Below are 20,883 nucleotides of genomic sequence, written 5' to 3' on the forward strand. Positions count from 1 at the left end.
AGCTTGCTGCCTGCCGCTCTCGCTTGAGCTCTGCCTGGAGGTGTTGATTCTTGGCTGTCATATGTAAAATCCATGAAGGCTGATTCCACTCGCAGCAGCACAGCAACAAAACCTGCTGTTGGGTGAAGTGACTGGGAAGCTGAGCGGCTTCTTGCACCACGGCTGTACTGCCTGGCTTGTGCTCCATGCAGAATCTCACTGTTGTCCTGCCCGGAAGAGCAAGAACAAACCTTTTGTTCTCCTGCCAGCTGCGTGCCAGAGTGATGGGTTTTGGTAATAGGAGTACTATAGACGCAGTGAGACAAGGCTACTTTTCTTGCTGCTGCAGTGACATGGTGAAGGAGAATTAGATATTAAATTAAAACCCGAAACAGATTTCCATGATGGGAAATAACACCCCAACCAGAGGGGCAGCGTGGCTTTCCTGGAAGGCTGTATTTAAAATGTGATCTTTTGAGTTTTTGCTATTTGCTGTGCCTGCTGTAGGCTAGGATGCAAGAAGGGCCACGCTCCCAGGTTAGAAATGGGCAGCACCAGCAGAAGGTCTCCCAGACCCAATGTAACACTGACGTACAACCAACCAGACCTTGCCTAATGTGGCAGGAGGGCTATGAGCAGGGAGCGCTGGCAGCTGGGTCCCCTGAGCAGCTGGCACAGCCAGCTCTGCGGCTGCTTCCTGCTCAGCCCAGGGTCTGCTCAAGAGACAGGTTATGGAGGTGGATGCCCTGTTTTTCTCAGTCTCACCTAACCCAAAATATCTCAACTCCCCCCAGTGCAAATGTTCCAGCTTCTTTTAAGGTTGTTTCACAGAAAGGAGAAATGTACTTCTGTCTGTTCTCATGCTGTGGTCCATAGCACAGAATTTAGCTGGTAGCTGGGAATAAAGGCAATGCAAGAAATATAAGAATAAAATAGGTTTATTAGAGCTATTTTTACATACAGGAATGAAGACTGAGCAACTTGAAAAACTATTTGTATACCACAGCAATATTTTTGCTGAAGTTGATGTTACTGAAGTACAAAAGACGACATACAAAAAGATGCATGCCTCATTTGACTGTTTTTATTGGGACCTGTGATGAACGTGATGCCCTTGGACAGTCAAACAAGATAGACAGCACGGGGTGTGTATATATATGTACATATAACAGGTACTGTACACATTTTACTATTAACACGTCTGAAGTTCACTCACACATATAAATTACTTGCTTTAATTCTATGAGAATTTTGCTGGGGTGAGGGCAGGTCGCCGAAGCTTTCAAGCTTTGCAGGGAGCTAAGGGATAACCAGCAGGAATCCTGCACTCCGGCATCTCAGGTAAAAGCCACTGCGTGCTGCTCTCTCACACCATGCAGCGTGTTGAGCTGGGGTGGAAAAGGCTGAACAAGCCCTGAGCTCCAGGGAGAGACATAGCTCTGGGATCGCACATGACTGCTGTCGAACACTGGTATGTCCAAACGTGTCTGCTGAGGGCTTGTATTTTTTCATTTTAGCATTTAGTAAGCATGACTCTGTGTTAGCTGCACAGAGGTTTAAACTACGAATGAAAAAAAAAAGATGCTTTGTCCCTTAAATCCCAAATTTCATTACAAAAGCTGGTGCTTAGATAGGAATCGCTTTTAATTAACAAAGCAAGACAAATTGTTTAATGGAAATACTCCCAGTGCATCAGGTGGAAAGTACACAAATCAGTCTCTGCTGGACAGTGAAGTAACGCATTGGTCTGGAGCGTCCTGGTCCCCAGAGTGGAGCACAGCGGTGGCAGCACTAAGAGCAGGATGGCACAGGCTTCCCTCTGCGCCTTGGCCAGCGCGGCCAGCCGGGGCTGCTGGGCCTGGGCTGCTTTAGTGCCTGGCCCTGGGGCTTACTCTGCTGCGGCTGGGGCCCTGACTGCTGCGGGGAGGACAAGGGCACCCCACAGCCAGGTTGGGGTTTCCCCACCTTGCAGTGTCTTCTGTGCAATAGCCGACTGGAGCTACTCTCTGGAGTGCGAACGCATCTGTTTTTCTGAGCACGGGCATCTACCTGCTTGTTTATCACTGAAGGGGAAGAACATGTTCCTCATCTTGTAGGCTTCTTCTACACTTGACACTTAACTAAAGGTTTTGGTCTTTTTATAGAGGCAGAGGTTCATGGACACAGGAGAAAGGGGAGAAAACAACTGACCTAAATCCAGCTTTTATAGATACATCCCATTGATGAGATAATCGGACTCTTCGGATGTAATGGGTCGAGCTTTTTTAAGCTTCTGTCTCACTAAACGCAGTCTGCAAGCAACCATAAGCAGCAGTAAAGCAGTGATGGCCAAGCCTAAGGCTAAGGGTAACACAGCACCTACAACAAGGTTAAGACAAATGACACTTTATTCAATATATTGAGAAATCAGTAGGGAAAACCTTTAAACTTTTCTTTAAAAATACAGCTAGTCTGTCACTTGGGCGCTAATATCTGGAGCAACTCATGCTGTGAAATTAAACTGTATGATCATACATGTTAGGAACAGTTCAGAATATGGAAGTACATTATTCAGTTCTTGACTATAGTATCTGGATCTATAGCATCTCACCGGAAAACTAACCTAATTAAAAATGAATTCACGTGGTTGGTCTTACCTGTTTCTGGCACTGGACGACCACCTCCAAGCTGACCTCTCTTTGGCACCATTATGCCATTCCCGTTTTGATCACCTGTTCTTTTCCCTGAGGAACTGTTATCTGCACGAAGGCAAGCAAGATAAATGAGTATTGCAGTTCAGTGACTCAAGAAGTCTTATCCACAGGAGACTAGAATTAAATAATGTGAAAGCACTTAGATTTAGGAAGGAAAAAAAAAAATTTTAAGAACTTCTGACTCCAGTTGTGTAACTTGAATTTTTGAAATAATGTGAAACTAAAGCTAAAATGTAAATTCAGTTTTGCACTGCAAACCACAATGCATCTCAACCAAATCCAAGTGGGGTCATTTTACATTGAAAAAAAAAAAAAAAGATGGATACAAACTATCTTTTACAAACATCTCTAATGGGGTATAGACCAAACTGAGCTAAAACATCACTAGAACAGTTATATGTAGTTGAAAATGAGGCCATTTCAAGTTGTGTTGCTCTTCACCCTTGGAACCTGTAAAGCAGGAAATGCAGAGGCTGGCGGCACAAATCACCTTGGTTTTGCCCGGTACCTGACACACACGGATGCAGAGCTTACGCGCTTGGAAGACATAAATACACATGCAGAAAACATTTCAAAGAGGATGACTTGGAGTCACTTCAGCTTTGTGTGGTATGGAAGTTATTACAGAGCATTGTAACTACACCAGAAGAGACAAGGCGTTCTTCGCTGCCAAGAAGTGTTCACCCTGGGAGTGCAGGTGGCTGCAGTTCTGCTGCATCTCGGCTGGGACTCCCTCCAGCCCTCCCACTGAACTCCTACAGCAGTAGCTATGGTGACACTTGGTGCAAGAGTGACAGCTTAATCCACCAACACCCTCACAAAAACCCGAAATCCACCTATGTTTTTAAATGTAATGACTATGTTTGGTTTTTATGGATAACATAAATATTGAAGGGCACTTCATACTGTGATACATTTGCTGGCAGCCCTCAGAACTGTGACAGTGCCAGTGGAAACATAGATCTGTAAAATATGAATGTGAAACATTGTAGCTGGAACTGCCTATAGTGGTGGGTGTTAAGGAAGTGTTTAAGTCAATTAGCTCGGAACATGCATCACGTGTAACTCCCACCCACCACCAGCGGCTCAGGAGAGTGGCAGAACGCGTCCCTGTCAGTGGCAGCAGCAAATACCCACAACCGTTAATTAAAGCTTAAATTGTTTCATGAAGTTCAACAAGGCCAAGTGCGAGGTGCCGCACCTGGGTCGGGGCAACTCCAGCATCAGTACAGGCTGGGCGGAGAATGGATCGGGAGCAGCCCTGGGGAGCGGGGCTCGGGGCAGCTGGCGGCTGCAAAGCTCGGTGTGACCTGGCGATGTGCACCCACAGCCCAGGAAACCAGCTGTGTCCTGGGCTGCATCAAAAGAAGCGTGGCCAGCTGCGTGAGGGAGGTGATTGTCCCCCTCTGCTCCCTCCTTGTGAGACCCCACCTGCAGCGCTGCATCCAGCTCTGGGGTCCCCAGCATAAGAAGGACACGGACCCACTGGAGCGAGCCCAGAGGAGGGGCACGAAGGTGATCAGAGGGCTGGGGCACCTCCACTATGAAGACAGGCTGAGAGAGTTGGGGTTCAGCCTGGAGGAGAGAAGGCTCCAAGACCTGTAGGAACTTTTCAGTACCTAAAGGGGGCTTATAAGAAGGATGGGGACAGAGTTTTCAGCAGAGCCTGTAGCAATAGGGCAAGGGGTAATGCTTTTAAACTAAAAGAGGGTAGATTTTGATTAGGAAAAAATTCTTTACTGTGAGGGTGGTGAGACACTGGAACAGCCCATGGCAGAGGGGTTGAAATTAGATGATTTTTAAGGTCTCTTTCAACCCAAACCACTCTATGATTCTATGACTCATCAATACTGGTATAAGGTTAGTGCTAACGTCCCCAAGCCAAGGCACAGCACAGCCTCCCAGGCTCTGGCCTTATTGCCATGCCATTATGGATAGGAGGGCTTAAATGCTATCTTCACCTGCTAGGAAATGCCTTAGAAAGAAGCTGCAGTCCTCGTTTTCATTCAGGCTCTTCAAGTTGCTCTGGCATGGAAAGAGGACTTAAGGAAATTCTAAGTGTAAACTGTACCGGCTTTAAGATACCTGTATGATACTGGAGCTGTGAAAAATAACCTGAATGTAATTGGGACCAAAACCAGCAGCTCTTTTCTGCTTCTGTCTTCTGTAAATGAAATGAGTATTTGTCTTTATTTTAGAAATACCCAAAAGACATCGGCTCTTCTTAGAGCTGCTCTAGCCTGTATGACAAGGTTTTGTTAAGACTTCTTACAGGACTGGAGGGGTTATCAGAGTCAATACTGCTCAATATCTTACAACAAAGAAAGATTTCCCTAAACAAGTTTAGAAGCCTGACATAAAGCATGTTACGTGGGTTTTGTTTTGTTTTCACTTTCTCTTCATTTTCTAGTCCGTGCCTAGGACACGGCAATTTGTAGCCCTTTCCAGTCACCCTAAATTAGAGTTCTCAGTTATGGCTACTGCTGTCAATGCCTCCGCAGCAAAAACATGACCAAGGCTTGGGCACTCAGTCAAACATTGTAATCCCAGCCCTGAGCAGTACTGCACAACAGCTGGCGCGGGCAGCCTGGGGAGAGGCAGAGACCCTGTGCCAGGGGAATGCAAAGCTGTTATGGTGATTTATACACTTGAGTTGGCTATGCTGCGGCGTGCAGATCTTCAGGCTGCTTGTGAATTCAATCCGTCTGATAGACTGGCTATTGGTGTTTAGAAACCAGCCCATGGCTCACTTCAGTGTGCTTTGCTGCAACTGTATTTTTGGTACATTCATTTGCAAGTGCAGCAGTGCCAGAATATGCAGCTGGGCTTGAAAACTTCCCTGGAGAAGGAGACCGGGGCACTTTGGAGGCAGCCATGCAGAAATGCTGCGCTGGAGATGCAGTCTGGGTTACTTCACTATGGAGATGTGTCTGCAAAAGGAAAAGACTCCTTTATCGGCACCAGAGGCCTCTTCCTGCATCCACTCCCAACTGTGGAAGAAAATGTTTGGCCTGCCAGCTTGAGCAAAAGTAAACCATGAGCCTCTTGCAGAAGACCCCATGCCCTGAGTGCCTGATGAGGTTCTCTCTTGAGTTGGACTCGGTGTTCCCCTGGAGTCACCCTACTGCAGAGGAAACACAGTGGAAAGGCAGGAGTGCAGAATAATATTCGCTCGCTGTCAACAATGAAAGGCTTTTGGGTTTTGTTTTAGGGTTTGGGTTTTATTGCTTTTTTTTTTTTTTTTTTTTCTTTTTACTGTGAATAGATCCCTTGCTAAGTCAGGTAGAAGTTTTAAGCAGTCCTTACCTCGGACTTGCGTATTTTCGCCTTTTCATACCTAAGTGTAAATCCTTAAAAAGCTCGTATCAAGTCAGAGACAAAAATGAGGGGCTACTGGAGTAAAGACAGCAGGTTAAGGGGAACTGGGAACAGAGAAACTGTAAGGAGAAAATGGATGCTGGGACAAATTTCCCCTAGTATTACCCTCACAGGCAGAAAGCTCATATTCCTGCTGCGAGGAACTATCTCACAGTCCAAAACACTACAGCTTAGCCCAGCTCCTTTCAAAATAGAGAAGAGATAAATATGGTAGTCCTTGACAAGGAGGTCCCTTTATTTAACATCTTTATTGGATTCTCAGATGTGAAAGCTGCTAACGGGGAGGTAAGTAGCAGAAGGGACCTGTCTTTATTGGTACTGTAACCATCACTGTAATAAAAACAAATGTTAAAAAGAAAACAAAACAACTCCCCAGTCCTGCAACTTCTTGTGAAAAACTTCTGTTAAGTCAGCTGAGAGCTTCTGTATCAAGAATCATGTCTAGCAGCCACCTAGAACGTGCCATGTGTTGTCTCTGGTAGACATTACCCTTAATATTAACACCTCCTCTTGCTCTGCCTTGCAGTCACTGGATCCAAGAGCATCATGTTTTCTTTCCTGGCTTGTATTTCCATCATGATTTGCAAATGCTAAGAAGCAAGACAAATGTAGCCCTGAATGGAGTGCTCTCAAGTGAAAAGCTGGAATCTGTCCTGCCGCTGTAAAGCCATACCCCTTAATATATATCTTAAGCAGGCAGCTTTGCACCATGTTGACACTGAAATCATTAAAGCTTATTTTTGAAATTTATTTATAATGGTATATCAGGAGCCTGGATGCTTGCAAAGTCCACTCTAGGCCAACAAGTAACATTATTGCCTTGGTCCAACAAGGTCTTTACCTTTACACTGTGACTTGGAGGCACAGGTTCTGCCTTGGCGGCAGCAGCAAACCTGGTGCTGTCTCAGCAGAAAGTCCATCCCAGAACAGGATTTTTGCCAGTGAAATTGCTAAACTTTTGAGGCTTCTGGCATGATTTCTGTTCAGTGCTGCTTACCTCTCCTGAAAAATGCATCTAGCAGTTATTGCCCTCCTGAACACTTGTCCAGATGGGCCTCATGGAGCTGCTCCAGTGCTTCTGTGTCTCTCATTTTTGTAGCACTTAATTATTAGATTTGGTCTGTAACCTCCTTGAGATGGCAGTGATGGAGAGAAATCTCATTAATGCTTCTGGAGGGATTTTTAGGAATAGGTTAGATGCCTGTCTCCTCAACTCCTGGAAGACTGCGGTGCTTGCCACTGGGTCAGGACTCGAACCTCTCTGGACCTCTGGGAATCATTAACATACAGCATGTGATTCCTATGGAGTTTAAATATCTGCATGGGCAGACAGCAACTCAGAACAGATTTTGGCAGTTTCCCTTTGGAGGCAGGTAACTAGCACCTCTTTATGTCCCACCACATGCTTGGAACTGATCCATAGGTGATTTAAAAACTCACTGAGCTGTTTTCTGCTTTTTTGCTTAAAAGCATTGGACTCCTGGGTCAGTAAGGATTGGGTCCTTCTATTCTGCAAGGAAATCCTTAAGTATCATTTAACTGACATTAAATTCTGACCGAGTCTTGTCAAAAGATCAATATTAAAATCTCAAGAATTAAAACCAGACACGGTCAGCTGGAAATCTTGCCTGCTTAAAATTAAAGAGATTATAACAGCTTCTAGTAGTACACTGAAGCCCCATCACATTTTTTTAGTTTTATACTGAATTTTTTCTTTTACTGTCTACTGCTGTGCAAAAGGCTACCTCGAGAGCAAAAATGGTGCAATTAAGTCATTGTGCAACGGGTACACACAGAAAATGACTATGCAAAAGTGCCATGCGTTTACATGCACTTCCAATAATAACCTCTGATTACAGGTTGCCAAAGTTGGTGACCTCAGTTCTGGTTTCACTTCTGGATTCACAAACCCAATGGTTTTTGTGACCTACTTAGCAGCTGACTTTCCACTGAAGCCTGCAATGCTCTTTGGCAATTTGATGGTTAGTTTGGGTGGCCCCATATCAGCTGTCACTCGGGACTATGTGGGCGAGAAGGGTTTGGGGCAGTCTTCAGAACTGTATTCCAATAAGGAGCACTGAGGTCATCTACACTGCCAGAAAAGAGGGAAATATTTGAGAGCATATTTTGCTGTCGTTCACTAAGACAGGTAAATTCTTGAAGAATGTTGTTTTCTCTCCCTTTGCAGTCTCCACAGATGGAGTACAAGCATCTGAAGAAAACTGGTGTCAGCCAGGGAAATGCCCTTTACAAGAGTCAGCAGCAGAGGGCACTGAGCATTGCTTTGTTGTAACAAGAAAATAAAGCTGTTTATAAACAGTTGCACCTTGGGGGCAAGAGTCAGACTAAACCATGAAGAAATAAAAGTGAGAGGTCTCATACCCTTTTTAGGCTTTGTGCACACAGTTTTGCTTTCATTCAGTCGCCATTTCAGATCATTTTCATTCACCAGCAGGAACCTTAAAAGACACACCAATTTCATTGAAGCTTCTGGAGCTTTACCAAGGCAAGTGTTGGGGACTCTGCCTGTAACAACACTAGATGCTGACTCACAACAGGCTTGCAGCCTCTATGGAGAATATTACTGGGGACCTGGTGTTGCTTGATACCAGACTGAGCCTTCTCTACAGTGATGAAAGATTTCTCCTGCCTTCGAGACACACTTCAGAAAAAAGCGCCCATAATAATCAAGATATTACTTTGGGGGAAAAAAAACGTAATCAGTTGGCATCAGGAGAAAAGTAATTACTGTCACCCAAGCTGAACAGTACTTTGTTACGTTCTCCTGAAGGTACTCCCCCACAGATTTAAAGAGCCTTATATATCAGCTTATACAGCTGAACCTGTGGCAGAATTTGTGTTTAGCTCACCACAGGTTTTGTTCCTTAGACTGTATTATTTTCCTAGCATTCCTACACTTTAACTAACTTTCTGCACCTGGTAAGAACCAGACTTGACAATTATAAAGCAATACCTACTTGTAACTTCATTATTACAAGCTTCTTTTGTATTTTTCACATTTGCAAATTTTTACTGTTAGCCAGGCACCAAAAGACAATTTAAGTAAGTTTAAGGTGCATGACATTTTCTTTCCTTAAAGAGAATGATTTATTGAAACAGATTCATTTCAGTTCTCACCTGGCACAAATCCACTGGTTTGTTTCTTTGGTCCCTGAGAAAGCGACTGGTTAGACATGTCTGCATCCACGGAGAGAAGTGATTGATTTCTGGCGGTGGCTTTCAGGGTCTTTTCTGCAGAGTTTTCATCAGTGTTTTCGGTCAGTCCAACAGTCCTTTGCTGGGTAGTGCCAAGAGCTGCATGTGTTACCGTCTTCCGACCTGGACTGACTGTTAACAGAAACAAAAATCATTTTTGTACAGAATTGAAGGGAATGACAGTGTTCTGATGGAAGGCCCTCTGATATGGGCCTTGAAGCAGGCCAAACCACTTCTCAGTTTCAGACATACGACGAAATGTGAGTTCCAGATACAAAGCAAGTTACCAATTGCCCACTGCCAGCTGTTAAACAAGAGTGTACTCATGAACTCTACAGTGAAATCCAGCAACTGAAATATCAATGAAGAGGTGGTTAGCCGTTGTGCCAATTCACCCTCTGATGATTTTTGTTCACTTGGCTGAGCATGGGCTTATATTGAAGATGAGTAATGGAAGCAAACAAAGAGATGGTGAATCCACTGGTTCCCATATTTCCAGGGTTTAGATTCTTGCAAGGTGTGTAAGTGCACTCTGAAGTGTACATCTGAGACACCTTTTCAGATCAGGAACAGGGTCTCTGTTTCCAGAATCACCATGCAAGTATAGAATTGATCTTTTAAATGTCAAGAACTCAACACAAAATCTGTCATTTGGGGACAGTTTTGATATGCTTTGAAAAAATGGGAGTTAATTTCTGAGCATCTGCTGTATGTGGACATTAAACCTTCCCATGTGCTATTTCCAATGAAAGGCTCTATGGTCGGAGCAAGCTGCTGGCCCACAGGAAAAGAGGCCACAGAAGGGGCATCATTCCCCTTTGGTCGTTCAGGCTGTGGTTACTTTCACAATCTACGCTGTGGCCTGGCGCACTTACAGTTCTGGCAGAAGGTTTCATCCGATCCATCAGGGCACTGCCTCACACCATCACAAGCAAATGTGATGTCAATGCAGCAGCCATCATCGCAGATAAACTGGTAGCGAGAGCAGACCCCAACACAGGCTGTTAAGAAACAATTCCCAAATTACCAAAAGAGATATCCCAGCAGTAAATACTGATTCAGTGACTAAAATCTGCAGCATCAAGGAAAAAGCAAAGCCATGCTATGCCAAGAAGGACTGTGAACAAGGCAGGAAGTTGAAGAAAGGCCAGGCTCAGCTATATGATGCTATATTGACACAAAAGCTAATATAGCTAATAGCTGTTCCAGGCACCCTCATCACTATTCTGGCAATCTCTTTACTACAGGAATACTCAACCTGGAGGCTGTTGCACCTTATACCTTGTGCAGCACTCCTACAGCACTTTACTCTGCTGGCCTAAGCTGAAAGGAGATCTTCCCAGGCTTAAAAGACCCAGGACAGTCCTAAAAATAGATGAATGAAATCTCTATGTCTGTAACTGCATCTCCCCAACACATAACTTCTACTACATACCCATTCTGTATTTCTGACAATACGTTATTTTACATACATGCATATGGACTATATGAGATCTTTTATGGCATGTTTTCTGCAACCTAATTAAAGACGAAAAGAATGCTCATAATTTATTTACATCAGCAATCCATTGACTCCAATATAGCACATGCCAAAGCAGGACTAAGCACAAGGTCTCAGAAGTGACCTTCACCAGAATGAATTGATTGCTGCCTGCTTTAATATTTAGATTCCCCTGGAAATTGAGATTGTCTCTGGACGTTTCATTTTGCATACTCAAAGCTTTCCTGAAACCTCTTCTGACCCTGTAATTATCAAGTGTTTACATCTATGCTTTTGTCTTACCAGCAGCAGCGTAGCTCATTGCTTTGTAAAGTGCTATCAAATTCAGTGTTTGGTTAATGTTGTAACAGCAAATCGATTTGCGTAAGGAAGCCTTTGGATGTTATCCTGCTATGTACAAAAAGGTGCACAACACTAAGGAAGTATGGCAGAAACACAGGCGCCTATTTAAAACCCCTAAAATCATACTTAGAAAATGCATCTCCTAAACTCAGCACTAAAAATAGCGTAGGTCTTGCATGCATTAAGGCACCAGGCACTGGTTTAACTACAGCAGTAGCACTTGAATTGCAAACCTACTCAGGGAATTAGAAAAAGAAAAAAGGCAGCAAATCCTCTATGTGCTCCATCCAAAAGATACCACAGATACCACAGCAGTAAATAAATTAGCCAGCAAACATCTCTGGCTGCTTTAGCTAAATTAAACATTAATGAATATAACTTTGTCATCCATTATCTGGAATACAGGCATTATTAAGCAGACTCATAACTGGATTTTTGTAATACCAATTTATTGCCAGAGGGAATACTATCTTTGAAGCGCAAAATTTTCACTGGTTCAGCTGAACATAGTGATGATGCAATTTAACTTTTACTTTGTGCCTGGGCAGCAGATCGTATTAGCAACTTGGCAATGACAATGTAATTAGAAGTTATTACATTAAAGAGTTCAGAATTGACAGCCACTGAAATCTAACTTGTTTTGTACCTTTTATGCTTTTTACATGTTTCCTGAGCTCAGAGTTTAAAAATGATGGGCCTGTCTCCCCAGTAACATAAATCTTTGATAACAACCATTACACAGAAAAGCTTACGTGCGTGAAAACCAGAAAAAACTATCAGAAATGATTGGACTACAGATGCAGGTCAATACTATTACTAGTTTGTGTCTCACACATACTATTAACTGATTTTAACTGGGTCTTCCCAATAGCACAAGCCCTGTCATGTCACACACACCGTCTGACTATACAATGAAATGTATAGTCATTGTTACGATACTTTTTGTTGTTACGTTAATTTTTCCCACCCTGCATGCTTATTAGCAATACAAGGATGAACATTGAAATGCTCGAAAATATTGCTCTAACATACGAGTGACACTTGCTCACTTTCTCACTTTGAAACACAATTCAAAGCTGAAAGAGGTGTCATTATGTGATAAATAAGGGCAAAATAAAGCACTAGATATGGAGAATAAGGTTTCTGCCTCCATCGAGACCCTTGCTCTGAATACCATACCCTGGGTGTCACACAGGCAAAGCTCCAGTCATTTTCTCACCTACTGCAGAATGAACCATGGGCAGAATGGTCACAGAGACGTTGTCAGAGCTCCGCTGACCTGCAGTGTCTGTCACAGTTAGCTGGAAAATATACCCGCCTTCCTGAATGTGAGACAGTTTCAGTGTTCCTGGTTGCGGTACCTGATTAAAGACACATAACGAAAAAATCCATATTGGTATAAAGGATCTGTCCATAAACTTCTAGGAGTAGGGCGCTCACTTCTGTACAATGCTTTTCACACAGATTAAATATTTCTTTTAAGTCTAGCCAGCCCACTCCAACATATGCATCAACATGCAACGGCTTGATCTTTTTTCTGCATCCTTTTGTTAAAATAAACACACTTAACTTTTGTTAACTGTCCTGTTTTTCATGGTACCTGGAGCTGTGGATCTTAGCACCGGAGAATAAATGGAAACGTACATTTGACTAGTTCTTTGGTACTTAGAAATGTGATTTTAGAGGGCAGGCAGTGAAATATTGGAGTATTTTGCCCTCTATCGAGTTAGTAGACAGTACACATGTATCCACAGAAGTTACTTTTGTTATATATTTATTTATGATAATGTAACTGATAGCATTGTTTTATTAATAAGATTGCCTACTTCTGTCCAGCATGACATTGATGTAGTCACGTACAACTTTTACAATTGCTGGACTGGATTTTTCCATGCCACACACTGCATTTCCATGCCTTGCTCTGAACCAGAACTAAGTTCATCTATAGTGAGTGACCTAAACAATAGGTTTCAGAAAGTCATGTGATACAAATACAGAAAGTACTTAAATTAAATTTTAATTTAAAAAAAATTAATTTAAATTTTAAAATTTTAATTTAAACCAGGTAACAAACTGGCATTACTAGTACCACAGCCATTTAGAAGTAAGTTTGTATTAAATGAATGTGATACTTGAAAATGTTGAATGTTTTCTAACCTTGTGACAATTACCAGTCACGAGTAACTCCAGCTGTCTGAGAATTCAGTAACACATATTTCAGTAACTACAAAAAAGCACTCCATGTTTATTGGATATGTATCGTTTTTTTACAAATGAAGCACACAGGGATATTTTTATAAATAACTGAAAGGTACATTAAATCCTCTGTGATTATCGTTAATATTAAAACCAAAATTCTTTGGTTTGCTTATTTAAAGTTGCTTTTCATGCCTAAAAGAGAATGGGATTTTTTTATAAATATCATAATAGAGTCCTAGACCTACCTTTATAGTAGGGTGTATTGATAAATGCATTTTTCTCTTTTGGTAAGTAAATCTCCTAACTGAAATGTCTTTCTTTTTCTGTTTACGCAAATGCACTCAGTTATCTGATCATGCTGTTGATTACCTCCTGATGGAGTATATGACCCCTTAGATTTTATTCTTTAGTGTATTACAGAAATAAATATGCTCTAAAAACACCTGCTGCTGTTCACCATGACTGCTGGGAGAGAAAATATGGTATTTAAAACTCATGAGCCATGGAGTCCAACTGTTCTCAGTGCAAAGCCAAAGAAATGCCACTGACTTCTGAATATGCTGCCACTCCTCCTGGAAACCTCTGTGCTTTCCTTTTTATCTCCATCCTGCCCTGAAGAATGTGTGACTGTACCTGCTTTCTTACAGAATTTGGCTCAAACTTGACAGTACATTTCCAGATAGTCAGGATTTTTTAAAAAACAACCCATAATTGCCCCTAAGTATCATGGAGCTGCACAGTTACAGTATGTGGTAGCAATCTGAGAAGCTAATTATCTAAGAAGCAATAATCAGTCACAATAGAAAAAAAAAAATCCACTAGCTTCCTCCTACAATATGCTAAGATCTCTTTATAGCAGTCCTGCCTCCTCTGCCTTCTATTTATTCTTTGGTACACAAGTGCAATGCAACAGCTGCCTCTTATTTAAACACAGTCCCATTCTCCCTTGTAGCTATGGATTCATATATTGTTTTCTGAGAATAAATGACATGAAATCCAGTAATTTCAGGACAGCAACTGAAGTACTAGAGAGACAGCAACTGAGGATTGTATGAAAAAGTCACAATTATTCTTTCAACTCTAAAAATTTAATTATCATGGATAATCATCAGGGTGCTTATCTGTTGGAGAAATCTCTGCTCATTTGAACACAATGGGAAAGTATATATTCAAGCATGAATGTGTGTCAATTTTTTTTTCCATTACCAAATATAAAGAAATCATCAAGATTAATGAGAATTTTGTAAGTTAAAATGGATGTAAGACTTGTCTCTATTTTATGAAATGACTTGGAGTAAAAGTAAAAACATGAACTTTACATTTTTTAATTAACTTTTTTTGTCTTACTCTAGATACATTACTACACAAAAGATTAATTTAAAGAGTAATTATTATTTAAATAAAACAATGCTGCAGAGGGTCAGATTAACAACTCTTGATAATAAAATATTCATGATACCTAGCAACTATTCTTAAAGCTTCATGCAAGTCTTTTCTATGTATCATGCTGTTCACACTCCTTATCAAAGCCTTTTAACCTTTTAATTTTCAAGCCAATAAAATAATAAATGAAGATAGACAAGATCCTGGTGGTCTTTGAAATGACAGTTTCAAATTGCAATACAACCTCAGGTCATTCAGAACTGGCTGACTGCAGTCACCCCTCCAAAGATGTGGATCTTGCAGTTGAAGACAGAACTTTTAAAAGCATGTAGAACACTTTTGAATAACCCTGATGTGTTTTCTGTGAGGAGTACATTTACAAAGTTTCTTATGCATAAATTTTAGTAACTATTCACCAGAGAAACCCAATAGTCTTCTTTGGGTTCAGCCAGCAGCATATAACTTAACTGTGACATGGTGATCTTCAATTACCTACATACTGTAGGTATGTACATTACATACGCTGTCCTCCAGGAGACTAAGGAATAACCAGTTGCTCTGTTGGGTTTTTCCATGGGTGACAATTTTAGATTTCAATGCATTCAGCTTTCCCTTTGTGTTAGGTGAAACTCTGGTTTGTTCCATCATTACACATCTGGAGTTAACTTTGTTGATACTGGTATTTTGTCTTTCATATTATTGAGCTGGACAGACATAAGCAGCAACTGTCCAGTACTGCTCATGGTGGTGGCACTGGCACACGTGGCCTCTTGGGTTTTGGACTGTTCCTCTTGCTGATCCTGTCCTGTTTAAACTCTTCCTATCCATTGGCAGCATCTCAGCAAGTTCTATGGTCTACACGCTCTCCCCTTTACAAGTCACTCCTGCTATAGGTGGAGTTCCTGGTGCACCCTGAATATTGTGGGCTGTGAACAGACTGAGTAGAGTCTATGGGTTTGAGACATTTTTCCTTACCTTTTCTGCTGCTCCTAGAGCATTCACAAAGAATGGTAGGATGGAGAACCCATCTCTTGATGGTTAAGGTGAAAACAAACTGCAGCAGAAATTGTATGGATGTAATAAAATAGTATCCCAAGATACCTCACAAGGTCTACATCACACATTTCTTTGCAGTTTCTCCATAAACATCGACAGAAGACTGTTGATCTTATTAAATACCTTATTATTTTTAATAACTCAATTACTGAGGTGTATGTAACCTGGATCACAGAGGCAGAAAACCAAGTGCAGTGAGCACAAACAATGGTGAAAGACAGCAGAGCTGAAATACACTAGAGTATTAGCATCTACTTGTTTGCTGCTGGCCATCTTGTGCCATCCTGGATAGGGGCGAACTGTATAAACCGCTAGAAATAATCACTGGAACAAACTTCCCAGGACATGGTATAGTCGCCATCATTGGAGGTTTTCAAAATATGATTGGACAGATGAAATAATCTCATCTAGGTTCCTCATCTCATGAAAGGTTGGACCAGATGATCTTTTGAGGTCCTTTCCAAACTAGGTTGCTCTGTATTTCTATGAAATAAACACTCAAGTTGTACGGTCATCCTAGTTTTGGTGCCTGGTAGCCATATCCATCTGAATACACTTAACATTTAAAACTGTATGAACACAACAATCTGCAAGTAACTGGCCATGCATGAGATTGCATGGGTACCTTCATTTCAACCGATGAGTCGCCTTGCAGCAGCGTCCACTCATACTGCACAATCCCATGGTCATCTAAACTTTCTCGGCCATCCAAAAGCACCCAGTCGACAGGTGACTGCAGCACAATATCTTGTCCTGCCTTGCACTGTGGAGGCTCGTCGTATTCTCCTTCAATAAAAAAACAGAAGCTCAGTTATTTATGAGGGGAAGCTGAGTGATTATTTATGTAAAACGTATTTTATCTTGGTTAAGGTATTTATTTAACACTGTGCAACTTCCTGAAAGACAGGACAGGTTCATTAGCACACATTTCATTAAGCAAGGTATTATCTACTTAAATTTTAGCTAACTTTTCCGTATTCAGTGATGTCTTCAGGAAATAACTGCGACATTAAAAGCACATGGCATAGAACACCTCTCTACGTACAGGGATGTCTCACTAATACAGCAAACAGCATTGTTATAATCAGTGTAGTTTTTTTAATCTGAACTAAGGAAAATGGATTTAAATATGAATTACATAAATATTCAGATGGCAGTTACTGCACACCTTTTATAGTACTCTGTATAACCTAACAAGCTTTTAGTTTCCTTTTATAATGCATCATTATATGAGTGAAAGACTTATTTAACATAAGCTAGCATCCTAGTGAAGCAGTGCACATAATGATTAAAAATCATCAGAAATTACCACCAATTTTAAGTGCCTAATTTAAGACATTCAAAGCCTGATTTTCAGACTCTTCAGGATTTGTAGCATTTTACTATATTCAAAGTACAGTTCTTACCGATTAAAATTGTGAGTACTAAGTACTTTTGCCAATCAGACCACAAGTTTTTCAGGTTAGACTAACAAAACCCTGGCAATAATGAAGCTGCCAGCTAGTTGTCTGAATGAAAGCTTTGTTATGAAAGGTTATTTCACTGCCGATTCCTGAATGGCTTTGATATTAGTTTACCTTGATGCTGAATCCTCCCATTGCTCATCCCTAGTGACTAGCACAGAAGGAAAGTCAGGCATTTGTGGTGAGGCATTCAAGTCCTCTTTCTTTCTATGTCAAAAATTTAAAAAATTGCCTAACAAAGGCAAACCCATGACTTCTTTCAGTACAGGCAATTGGTAACACAGCACAAACTGTCCGGAAGTGCAAAGTAAATCCACAGTCAAACCAGCACAAATGGGGTTTAAAATGAAGGACTTGGATTTACACTGAAATGTTCAATCTCAAAAACTCATCCCACCGCTGACCATTCTGGAAGTACACAGAGATATGCCTGATCTGAGAGATACCTATCTGTCATCAGTTGCTTCCAGAATTAAATAAGCAATTTGTTTTGGTTTACTGATGATCCTTGACATAAATGAAACCACAACATCCTAGAGATCACTGTATACTAATGCCCAGAAAAAATTTCGAATTACGAGGACACAATGTTTATGAACAGATGTTGGTTTGGTTTTATCAAAAAGAGAACAGCAGAAGACTCAACACCACAGTGCTTGGAGGTGTGTGTGGGGGAAGAACAGGTAAAACGTGATCCCCTGGTGAAAGAACATCTTGATATGAAAAGCTCTTTTCTAAATTTCCTAAATTCAATTATGGGGTGACATAAGGGAAAAGAGATGTGTTTTCATTGTCCTGTGATGACGCACGGTTGTCCAGATCAATTTTTCAATGTAATTCAAGAATTGAGTAGTAGCATACCATCAGATGGCAAAATAATTCAATCTTAATTTTATCTCTCCTGGTCTATGTCACAGCTGACAGATGTTTGAATAAAAGTTCATTCTCCTTCGTGGCTCTGCTTCAGCTTTGGTGTAATTGCATTAAGTCATAATCCCCTGTTTCTGATAGCACCATCACCCACAAGGCGGACTTTTAAATAAACCCAATAGGACACAGAGCAATTTGCAGATTAGAAACTGAAATTGCCTTGCAAGCCCAGTGCTGATAGCCATGAAAGCTTCCAAAAAGACAAGGCATGCCAGAATTCAAGAACTTAAGAAATTCAGGATTTCTAATAGGTAGAGTATCATTTGAGCAATAGTATTATTTATATTGTGCCATTATTAACTGCACTCTAAGTTAGGGCCAGGTTTTAATGTAATTAAGGCAGTTCAAAGTGATGAAGGACATTTTCATGAAGGATATTTTCAAAGGTTTCCAAAGAAGCCTAATTGTTTGTGACTTTGACCTAAAATCAAGCTTTAAGCCTTCTATCTTGCAAGTGCATACAGGGTTATAAACCACAATTACCCAGAAGTTGCTACATAAATAATACTGTGGAACTAATACTTTTCCCATCGAAAATGTCAAAAATACTCCTTGGGTTTTTCTGGGACTCCTAGTAAAGATGAGCTTGTTTCATCTTTACTGCCATAAATTCCTCCCTATAGCTGTCTAGTTTACCTGCCCATGCACTTGGAAAACAATATTTAGGCACCGTAACTTCTCCAAAAATTGAGCCGCTGCTCTCTCTTGTTTCCAGGGAATTCCTGTTGGCATTCTCGTAAAACAGGCAGGACTGGGTGGACCTGAAGCCTGAGGTCTCCCCTGCCAAGGAAGCAGTAATAGCAGGTGGCACCTGCACACACAGTTTTCATTAACACCGCCGCTAGGTCTTCTTCATGACTAATTTACTACAGTTGAGAAATATCGCTGAAGATAATTTAGGTAAGTATTGTCAACAGAAGGTACTGAAATCAACAGCATTAGTTAAGATGGAAGAGGTTTAACAACAGGCGGTGGGGGAGTGCGAGCAAGTTCTTTGGGTCAGCTGCTAGGAAACAGACTCCAAATTGAGAAACCCAGACATTTTTTTATCTACAGCTGCTGGCTCTGGATTATGTTGTTCTTAAATATGTTTCAGGCTGGAACAAACTGCGGCTTCTGATGCGGCCCAGGCTCCGGCGGCGGGTACGGAGTCTCCGGGCTGCCGGTGAGCTATCCCGGTCTTCTTCAGCCCCGCTCTAACGTTCATAGGAGGGAAAATTTCCGCGTTCAGCGGCCGGGAACCCTGCCTCGCTGATCCGTTCCGGACGGCAGCCCGGAAGGTACGTGCTTGCCCTCAGCTACCGCTCCCGGCGCCGGCGGCAGCGGTCCGGGCTGTGCGGGCTGCCCAGCACCGCGGCGCCCCGGGCAGCCTGGCCCCCGGACGCGCTCCCGCCGCCCAGGGCAGCCCCGCCGGCTCCCGAGGCTGCGCACAGGCCGAGGGGTGAGGGCCGGGCCGCCCCGAAGGGGCGCTCCCCGCGTACCCCCCCGCACGGACGGGCCGCCCCGTCCGCTCCCGTCCTCCCCGCCGCGGCCGAGGCCTCCTGACCCGGGCGCCCGTTCTCGGCGCCGGGGAAGCCGCGCGCAGGTTCCCCCCTCGCTGGCGGCCCCGCCAAGTGGCGGCGGCGTCGCGGAGAGCGGCCTCGTCCCCGTCCCTGTCCCCGTCCCCGTCCCGCCCCCGCGGCCGGCTGCCGCCATTTCCCCCCCGCCGTCCGGCCGCTCCCCGGGCGCGGCGCGGCCCGTCCCGCGCGAAGCCGCCGTGGGCCAGGCCCCGCGCCCCGACGCCCGCGGCGGCCCTTACCCGGCGGCGCGGCGGGCGGCGGCGGGGCGAAGCCGGCGGGCCGGCGGCTATAGCTACTGTAGCCGCGGTGCGGGGCGAAGCGGCAGACGGGGCGGCCGCGGTGCGTGCAGTTGAAGAGGTAGCAGCCCAGCTCCGCCGCCGCCGCGCCCCGCGGCCGGCCGGGCCCCTGCACCACGGCCAGCGTGCAGCGCGGCTCGGCGCAGCAGGCGTCCAGGCACTGCCGCCAGCCCGCCACGGCGGCGGGGGCACGCAGGAAGGTGGCGCCGGCCGCGATGGAGTCCTTGGTGCGGATGATGGAGTCGGGCCTGGAGGAGAAGCTGCTGCCGCCGCCGCACTGCTCCCCGCCGTCGCCGCCCGCCGCCGCCGCCGGTCCCGGCTCCTCCTGCTGCAGCTGCCGGCGAAACTCCTCCAGCAGCGACTCCACGCCCGAGATCTGCGACCGCAGGTCGGCCAGCGGCGCCGCGCACCGCCCGCCCGGCAGCACGGCCAGCCCGCCCAGCGCCGCCAGCAGCACCAGCACCAGCGCCGCCATAGCCCCAGGCGGCGGCGGCGCGCAGGCGGGCGCGGCGGCGGCGGGAGCGGCGGAACCGGCTCCCCCCGCCGGCACCCGCGAGCGCGGCGCGGGGAGGCGCCGGCCCCGCCCGGCTGCGCGAGGCGGCGCGGCGGCGCTCAGCACCCTCCGCCCTGAACAGCTCCGCCGGGCGGGGCCGCCCTCGGCCCCGCCCTCGGCCCCGCCCTCGGCCCGCCCCGCCCGGCCCCGGCGCGCCTCGGCCCCTCCGCCCGGGCCCTTCCAGGTTCCGTAGCCCGGCGGGCTCTCCAGTTCCGTAGCCCGGCGGGCTCTCCAGAGACGTGCCCGGAGCGGGTCGCCCCGGCAAAGGCGCCGGGGGACCCCCTGCACGCGCCGCTCGCGCGAGCCGCCGGGCATGGCTATTGGGAAGTGCGGCG

At 44.5% G+C, this 20,883-nt stretch overlaps 1 protein-coding gene across 1 annotated transcript; it reads right to left on the reverse strand.

The window, feature by feature from the left end:
* Positions 1-901: 901 nt before the first annotated feature.
* LRP11 (LDL receptor related protein 11) lies at positions 902-20,484 on the reverse strand. Its single transcript, XM_040597840.1, has 7 exons — positions 19,939-20,484; positions 16,373-16,533; positions 12,329-12,470; positions 10,142-10,267; positions 9,189-9,398; positions 2,616-2,717; positions 902-2,337 (listed from the first exon to the last, which is right to left on the reverse strand). Exons 1-7 carry the CDS (start codon positions 20,468-20,470, stop codon positions 2,183-2,185), a joined length of 1,428 nt encoding a protein of 475 aa, XP_040453774.1. The 5' UTR covers positions 20,471-20,484; the 3' UTR covers positions 902-2,182.
* Positions 20,485-20,883: the final 399 nt, after the last annotated feature.

This window comes from Falco naumanni, chromosome 6 (assembly GCF_017639655.2).
Source record: "Falco naumanni isolate bFalNau1 chromosome 6, bFalNau1.pat, whole genome shotgun sequence".
Lineage (NCBI taxonomy): Eukaryota > Metazoa > Chordata > Aves > Falconiformes > Falconidae > Falco > Falco naumanni.

What these genes read in the sequence shown, in the direction of transcription:
- LRP11 (XM_040597840.1), bottom strand. Translation starts at nt 20,470, where the DNA reads ATGGCGGCGCTGGTGCTGGTGCTGCTGGCGGCGCTGGGCGGGCTGGCC. An exon ending in TGAAACCTTCTGCCAGAACT is followed by an intron (nt 9,399 to 10,141) that starts GTAAGTGCGCCA and finishes TTCTGTTAACAG; the next exon opens with TCAGTCCAGGTCGGAAGACG. An exon ending in TCGTCCAGTGCCAGAAACAG is followed by an intron (nt 2,338 to 2,615) that starts GTAAGACCAACC and finishes ACCTTGTTGTAG; the next exon opens with GTGCTGTGTTACCCTTAGCC.